This window comes from Crocodylus porosus, unplaced genomic scaffold (genome assembly GCF_001723895.1).
Source record: "Crocodylus porosus isolate Cpor-Errol unplaced genomic scaffold, CroPor_comp1, whole genome shotgun sequence".
Classification (NCBI taxonomy): Eukaryota; Metazoa; Chordata; order Crocodylia; family Crocodylidae; genus Crocodylus; species Crocodylus porosus.
The window spans coordinates 64,818,677-64,826,749 of NW_017728949.1; the positions used below are offsets into that span (position 1 = coordinate 64,818,677).

Genomic DNA, 8,073 nt, shown 5'->3' on the forward strand with positions numbered 1-8,073 from the left:
TATATATATATATATATATATATGTATGCATGTATGTATGTGTGTGTCATTCACATTACATTCATTCCAGAGTATAAAAATAGGCCATTTTTGTATATGTGAGCCTAATGCGCTATTCATCGGTACACATCTGCTGTAACTATATTGAAGTGTATGGGTTTACATGGGTTTAAAACCTGTCTGTGGGAAAGAAGGATGAGGGTCATAATGTCACAAGGAATCCTTTTCTTAGTCAGTTTATAGTTTGAACCTGAGTAATGCATGCAAGATAGAGATACAGTCATACAGTAGAAGCTTGGAGGAAACGCTACTACAGATGTAGTAACTTAAACACATGAGTAAAGCCAGATATTGATAGGTTCATAGAGGCAAGGATCGGTGGAGATTTACAAGAAAAACTCCAGAATCCTTAGAAAGAGTCTAATTTGGGGAGGGGAGGATGAGGGAGATGAGAGATGACCTTTATAGCTTTCCCAACACAAAGATGAGAGTCTCCAATCCAAAGCTTTCTTATACTTCAGTGAAAGCTGAGTTCACTTCAGTATGAAGGCTAGAAGCATGTTTGCTTTACTGTTTATTTTCTCTGACATTAGTCACTCACCCTGATTAATAATAATGTCATATGATGAAAAGGAGTACTGAAATACTATGAAACCTTTTATTAGCTATGAACCTGTTATGTTAAAGTGGTCTATACAGCTGCACTTAAAAACTCACTAGGCGCATCTACATGAGATGCATTAGTGTGCATTAGCTTAATTTAATGTGCATTATGGGCACATGTCTACACATGTGTGCCCTTAATGAGCCTTAAAAATGGTGAAATTAGGCTAATCACACCTAAATTTGATACTTGCAAATGGAGGTATCAAATTAGACACAATTAGTTAAAGTGCTTTAATGCATGACTAGACTTGACCCAAACTTTAGAGTTGGGTCTGCCCAGGCACTAGGGGCACATGGCAGGCTGCAAGGACTTAGCACCAATGTTAGTTCCAAGTTCATTAAGTTCAGTCCCAAGTTCCGGCACGTATAGACACCTAACAAATATCGCTTAATGCTAATAAACTATAGCCATGCTTAAATGCACATGTAGACATACCCACTAATGCCTGTAGCACTTTGTGAGATCCTTATCTCCCAGCTGCCAAGCCACTTATGGCAGCATTTTTTTATTCCATTTTTATATTTTTATTTTTTTAATCCCTCTGATCACTTCCATTCTTTGCTGGAAAGCTGTGGACTGACTTTAGCACACCAGATGGCAATCATGAAATTAGCATGTATCAGGCTGCTCATTCCACTCTGACCTAGTGGGTTCTATCCTTTAAAAAGCTTTACAGCCTTGTTTGAAATAGCACCATTCAGAACACCATTCTCTGTAAAGCTATATCAATGAAAACAGCTTCTGTTACTATTTAAAACACTCTTCAGTAACGCTGAATACTATCAGTCAGTTCACTGAACTATGCACAAGGGCTGGAGATTGTACTTAGGCTTTACTTACCTTAGGATATGGATATTGCTTTCCTTTGGGATACAGTCCTCCAGTAAAGCGAGGAATAACCATGTTTGGTACAAAGGAGTCATTTATCATCAAGAATGCCAACCGTTCTCCATCTGGCGACCACCAGTGGGCAATGTGAGAGTGAAGTAGTTCCTCTGCCAAAAAAAATGTATTCTTGAGAATGCATAAAAATAGATATTATGCAAAATAGATAGCAGAATATCCATTTAAGTTTTACACAGTTTTTATGTGGCCTTCTAATGCATCTGTTGCCATAAGGAGGCACTGAAAATGATCCTGGACTGAAATGAACTGCCAGGATATCAAATGAAAGGCTAGTTTTGTGACCCTTTTTTTGCTGAGTGATTTATTAGTAACGTGACATGCCAGAGCTAAAGGAAAGAGATCTTGAAGCTTTTGCCAAAATGCAACAAAAGTTCATTCTAGCTTGCACAATGATGCTCCTCCTGAAAACTGACCATCTTTCCCTCATTCTCCTCAGTGAGTCAATCTTATTCTAATGAATAATCTTACGGACTACTGCAAAGTCTACTTGCCTAAATACTAAACATGCATAAGAGGCACTTTATACAGCTCCAGTGATTTCACTAGGACTTCTTTTAGGTTAGATTCTGCTTAAATGCTACGTAGAGTCCCATATGAATCAAATAAGTGCACAAAACATACGCTATCTACAAAGGAGTGGAGACCCCGTAGAAGTATAACTCAGTCTGCCAAACTACTGGTCAGCTGTGCTGGTGGAGGGTAGGAGGACATATACTGCACTCAGTAAAGAGATGCAGCAGTGGTCCCAGTGTACTGGAGATCAGAGATGTTCAGAATGATATCTGGCATAAGACAGTCCCATGCTGTCCCCTAGTTAGGGCAAATTGCAGAGAAGTGTATCACTTGCCTAAGTGCCACCAGAAGGTTAGTATAATTTGGCTTTAAGCTGCCTAGTGAAGTGTTTATGGATGTGACCCATGCAAACTTAACTTTGTTTTAGCAGAAAGTTGATCTGCCATGTCAGATTTAATTAACTTAATATGCTTAAATACACCAATTTATATGCAATCACATTAGATTTGCAAGTTCTGAGGTGCATTTCAAGTGTTCTTCCATGCTAAAGGTGCCTTTTCTCTTAGTTTTGAACTTTACTGACCCATTAAATGCTTAAAAATATTAATGGAAATACTAAAACCTTGGAGTTAGGTAATCATTTAAGTAAAGGTGTTTAAACAGATAGGGAATGCAAATGACTATTCTAAATTCAGAGACTTCATTTAAAGTGGATTTTTCAAAGAAGCCCAGTGTGCTCAAACTCAAACCCCACTGACATTCAATGAGAGCTGGACACTTAACTCTCACAAGTACTTTTTATATTCCTTGTCTTTACCCATTGTCACTGGTACCCTCCTTACCTGTTATTTAATTATCCATAAGAAATATGTGACATGTAATATATTTGATTGTTTTTTAAACGAATCGCTATGTAGTAGGATATTTACAGGATAAAAAGATTAAAGCAATAGGAGGCAGAACCAAAATATTTTATATCGATGTCAAAATCTTTTTGTGCACTGAGAAACTGAGCATAGGGATCTGAACATGTTTAGGGTACAGGGGGAAGCGTGATATTTTAAGAAGCTGTTGAAGACTACAGACACCACAGGAAGCCAGGCAGTTTTGTTTCACAGCAGTGTGGCATATTATTTAATGGGAATGGTTTGTTCTCTGCAACAGTTTCTTTGAAGTCTATCCTGGGTTGATGTTAAGGGAAAGGGGCGGATACTGTTGATAGAATAAGTGGTGTTCTGGTAGGCTCTGCAAAACACTAAACTGGTCTAAGCATGTACTTGAAGCTGAACACAATTTCAGTACTTTCCTGAATCTGTGCTTTACAGCTGATTTCTCCTCTGAGTTGCACTAACATGTATATGTTAGTCCAACATGGATGTTCATGTTCTGACTTTTATATCCATATTATTTTTCACAGAAACATTGAGCTCAATTCTGTCCATGCCGATATTCTTGATGAAAACTCTAGATTTACATTACTTCAACTGATTTATTCTGGATTTACACCGGACATTTTGAAGATCAAAGTCTGCCTATACAAACAACAAAATTGACAAGGGTTTCTGTAATGGGACCCAACTCTAATTGGCAGCTGTGGTGGCACCTTGTGGCCTCACTGATCCTGTGTCTCTTGCTACGGACAGATATTACACATAAACCAGTTTAAGTGATCAGAAACAGGTTTAAGCCTGTAGTAGAACAGATGTTCAGGGCACATAAACCAGTTTGAAAATGGCTGAAAACAGTTTGTAATAAAGCTGGTCAAATGTAGTATCAGATGTAACTGATTTGGCTCAAACCTGTTTGTGCAATGTCTGTCCCAGACTCTTTGCTGATTTAAGATAAACCGGACACCCCCAGCATCCCTGCATGCTCTCGGGGCTGGGTGGAGCTCCCTGCTCCAAAGCAGGGCTGGCCCCTCCCCTCTGCTCCCTGGCTGCAGCTCCAGCAGTCTCTGCAGGCATCTGCCTGGCTTCTGGTCTCCCCCCTCCCCTCCCTTCCCCACTCTGTGCAAAGCAAGCATTCCCCCATCCCTCACAGACTTCTCAGCACTAGCTAGCACACCGTATGTTGGCTACACTCTGTGCTCTGGGAGAAGACAGAGGTGGACAGGTGACAGGCTTTTTGGATCTAATTAACAGGTAGCTTAATGTCCTTCCTTGGAAACGCTGTGTAAGAGCTGTTTGCTTCCCCCACTGCCTTGCTGAAGAGGTGTCTGTGTACTAGCTAACAGACCACATGCTGGGTCCATGTTGATTCTACCTGTTGATTCAGCAATCTTAATAGGTGATAAACATTGAGATAAGGGTGATAAACATAGTTATCAGCCCCCACAACCCCAGCCTGCTTGCCTGTCAGTTTGCTGCAGACAGTATACAGAAGCAGGGAGGGAGAGTGAAAAGCTGTGCAGGCCAACTTGCCCAATCCATTGCTTACAGTTTTCTTCCCTGTAGCTGGCCTCCATCTCCTATCTGCAACAGAGCAACTCTACACTGTGGATCTAACTCTGGATGTAAAAGGGATTGGGTGACCCTGTCACAGTTTCACCAAATATAAGATAATTTGGGACCTTTTTATTTTTGTATCCAGTTTTAAATGAAGACCCTATAAATGAATTATTGCTGTATGTGCCTGGATCATGCTATCACAAAATACTAATACTGCATCTGAAGCAACATTATATGACACGAATGATGATACTCTAGGCCTTAGAATGCATGAAACAAGCAAACAAGCTTCCTGAAGGATAACACATTGTTGGCAATTTAGTTTTGCAACTATTTTACTAAGGGAGCTGCTGGAATATGCTTTCATACAGTAAAGGTACCAAAATATATGGAATATACATATTTCAACTAGTAAGGTTCATCAAAATCCTGGCCCCACAGATTTCAGTGAACCAGGATTTTGCTTATTGTTTTTACATATAACCTGATGCTCATAACAACATACATTCGATCTGGATGTGTCTACACATGTATTAGATCCAGGAGCAGTTTACTCATGAGTAAACTACTCATGAGTAAATGCTCCTGGGCAGGCATCTACACATGTAGGGAAGCAGGATCAAATTTGCTGCTAATGTCAGTAAACTGTTCTCACTTCCTGGTGCCCTGCAATGGGCCTCCATCACCACCATCAGGAACTCTAGTCTCCCCTGGGTGCTAACGAGAGGCTGGCAGGGAGCACTGGGACAGGAAACAGCTGTCTCCTGGCCAGAGCTGGGACATTGCTCCCTGCCCCAGGTGGGACAATATCCCCCTGCCCAGACAGCAGGGAGCTCCCAGCCCTGGCACCCTGATTGGGGCAGGGGACTTAGAAAGAGCTGCAGGGAAGAGGCAGGTCCAAGCCTCCTGCCCTGATCTGCTGGTGGGGCAGGGGGCTGGTACCTGTCCCTGACTGAGAAACTTCCTAGCCCCTACTCCACGATCCAGAGGTGGGGGCTCGAAAGCCTGTTCCCTGCTCAGATCCATGATCACAGAGCTGGGAGGGGAACAGGCTTGCCAGCCCCTGCCAGCAGGGAGCTCCCAACATCAGCTCTGCAATCATGGGGCTGGCACTGTGAGATCCTTATCTCCCAGCACCCAGCTCTGCAACTGTACAGCTGGTGCTGGGAGATAAGACTCTCCTTGCTCTGTTGCTCCCCAATCATGATCTTGAAGCAGTTGGCCAGGGGGACATAGTCCCTGCCTGGGCTCCAGTGGCAGAGCCTGCCCCAGCAGTACCTCCTGGGGGCCGGCCGGCTGGGTACAGATGTGCTCTCAGTCAGGCACCTATATAAGCACTACTGCACAGTTAGTAAACACAAGTAAATTTGCTACTTGTATTTGCAGGTAGAAAATGTACTTGTGATTAGCGAGGTTTACTGCACAGTAAGCATGTGCATGTGTAGATGCACATGCTTTATATGAAGTAAACTACACTACTTCAGGATAAAGCATCCTGAAGTATGAGCAGATGCAAAGATACGAAGGCAATTTTCAAAGAAAATAAGAGAGAGATTAAAAAAGAGAGGAAACCAACCTCAGATAGCATTGTCTGGAATGAATAGATTTCTCCTGCAGGTTTTGTACAAGAATCTCTTTTCTGTATTAATAAACGTCTATATTTGTCCAGCTTACCTTCATATAACCAGTCTGCAATTCCATTAAAAATAATTCCTTCTTTTCCTGAGGATGTCAGTCGCAATGAGCTACTCTTTACATCAGGTTGATAGTAGATGTTATTTTCAAAAATATAAATCTAGATCAGGTAAGAGGAATGAAGGAAAAAAATCACATTTTGGTTGACATAAATGAATGTTTTCATACCAGCGACAGAAATACAATTTCCACAGTTTCATAACAGTCTAAAGAATAATTCATCATCAGTTTCCATTGAAAACTTTTATATATTATGGTATTATCAATTTGTAACAAACTTTTAACACTTTTGCCACCTAGAATCCTCCTTTTGTAATTCTTTTGTCAATTGAAATATTTCTATTTACTTTAGGTAACCTTAATATAGTTCCCAGAAACACCCAGAGCATAAAGCCAAATGTGAATAGAATGAAGTTTGTGAAACTGTCTATCTAATCCTAATAAAGTTGTTCTGATCTATTAAATTAGATGATTTTCTATCTTACCTATACATTAAAGGTATAGATCACTAGAATTGAATGAAGCAACAATGAAAGAGAAGAGCTGACTATTGATGACTATGCTTTGAGGTTGTACTCCTCAATGTGGTATCCAAATGCCTTAAACAAAGTAGGCTATACCAATGAGCCTCCTATTATTGAGTCTGGTTTCATTCTTTCTTCCATGAGGGTGATTGGAAAGACTGCACTTTTCTCTCTCCTTACTATTTTTTTCTTATAGTCCTTTGTTCTTTCCATTATCCTTTTCTACTCCCTCTCTTTGGAAGGCCTTCAGAGTCCCCTCCTTATAATTTCAACATCAGGGTGCTATGGCAGCAAACGGTGTAAAAGAAGGCAAGGGGAAAAAAAAGGACCAGGAGAAAAATTTGGTTTGAGGTATGTGACTATATTAATGAAACAGCTGTTTTGACTGAAAACCCTACACATCCCAACAAATAGCACTATGCATTGCATAATTTCCTTTCTTGTTTGAACAAGGGCCCTCACCGCTACCACCATAATCTTCGCTGAAATAAGCTTTTTCTTTTAGGCTTCGTCAAGATTTCGCCGTTGGTGTTATCTGATGATAATAAGAAATACGTCTTGGAGAAATTAGCAAAAAACAGCAACGGGACCAAACACGCAACAAAAAGGAAAGCCAAATAGAGGATCAGCTGATGTGAATTCTTGTAACAATGTTCCTCCCAAAGAAATTTCCAAGTCCTTTATTTTTCCCACCATTCCTCAACCCTCTCTCACATCTGCTGTCAGCATTCATAGTTCAAGGATAATTTCAGTTGTAAACACTGTAACCTAGTTTTCTTGTTTATCCTTGAAGTAACATGTCCGTCTACGTGTTTGTACAGCACACAGTATTAAGTGTGCTTCATAATAGATTTTCAGCAAGGAAAAAGCAGATAACATAGCAACAGAAAACCAATATGCAATCGAATATTTGGTGCTATTTTCTTTTTTGGTATATGCTGCCACACACTGCCTTAGTGGCTACTAAAGCGCAATAAATACATATCCACTGAAGATCATTTAAAAGGCCCAGATATTTATCAAACCCTGGCTTGTGGGAAAATACCAATCCGACGGTTAAGTATTCTTGTTATTATTACTACTGCCCTCTCCCCTTCACAATTACAAGCTGAAATAGATTCCCCCCCCTCAAGCATCTGCAAACTAGGGAGATTTCTTGATATTTAATAGTATGTATGGTTTCAACCACATAAAGCAATAAATCCGAGGTCTTTCCTACCATAGGCACTGAAGCATTTTTGAGCTATTATTAGGAACTAAGGGTGATTTGGGACAAAGTTACTTTGGGATCAGAAATTCAAAACGGTGTGAATTCTACCCA

The 8,073-nt window shown here is 40.5% G+C and overlaps 1 protein-coding gene across 1 annotated transcript in view; it reads right to left on the reverse strand.

The window, feature by feature from the left end:
• Positions 1 to 8,073, reverse strand: part of DPP10 (dipeptidyl peptidase like 10) — a 382,909-nt gene that overhangs the window by 77,508 nt on the left and 297,328 nt on the right. The window contains exons 7-8 of the mRNA XM_019554481.1: positions 6,208 to 6,328; positions 1,508 to 1,662 (exon numbers count right to left, since the gene is read on the reverse strand). Of these exons, the coding sequence (XP_019410026.1) occupies positions 1,508 to 1,662; positions 6,208 to 6,328 (276 nt within the window). The remainder of the gene's footprint in view (positions 1 to 1,507; positions 1,663 to 6,207; positions 6,329 to 8,073) is intronic.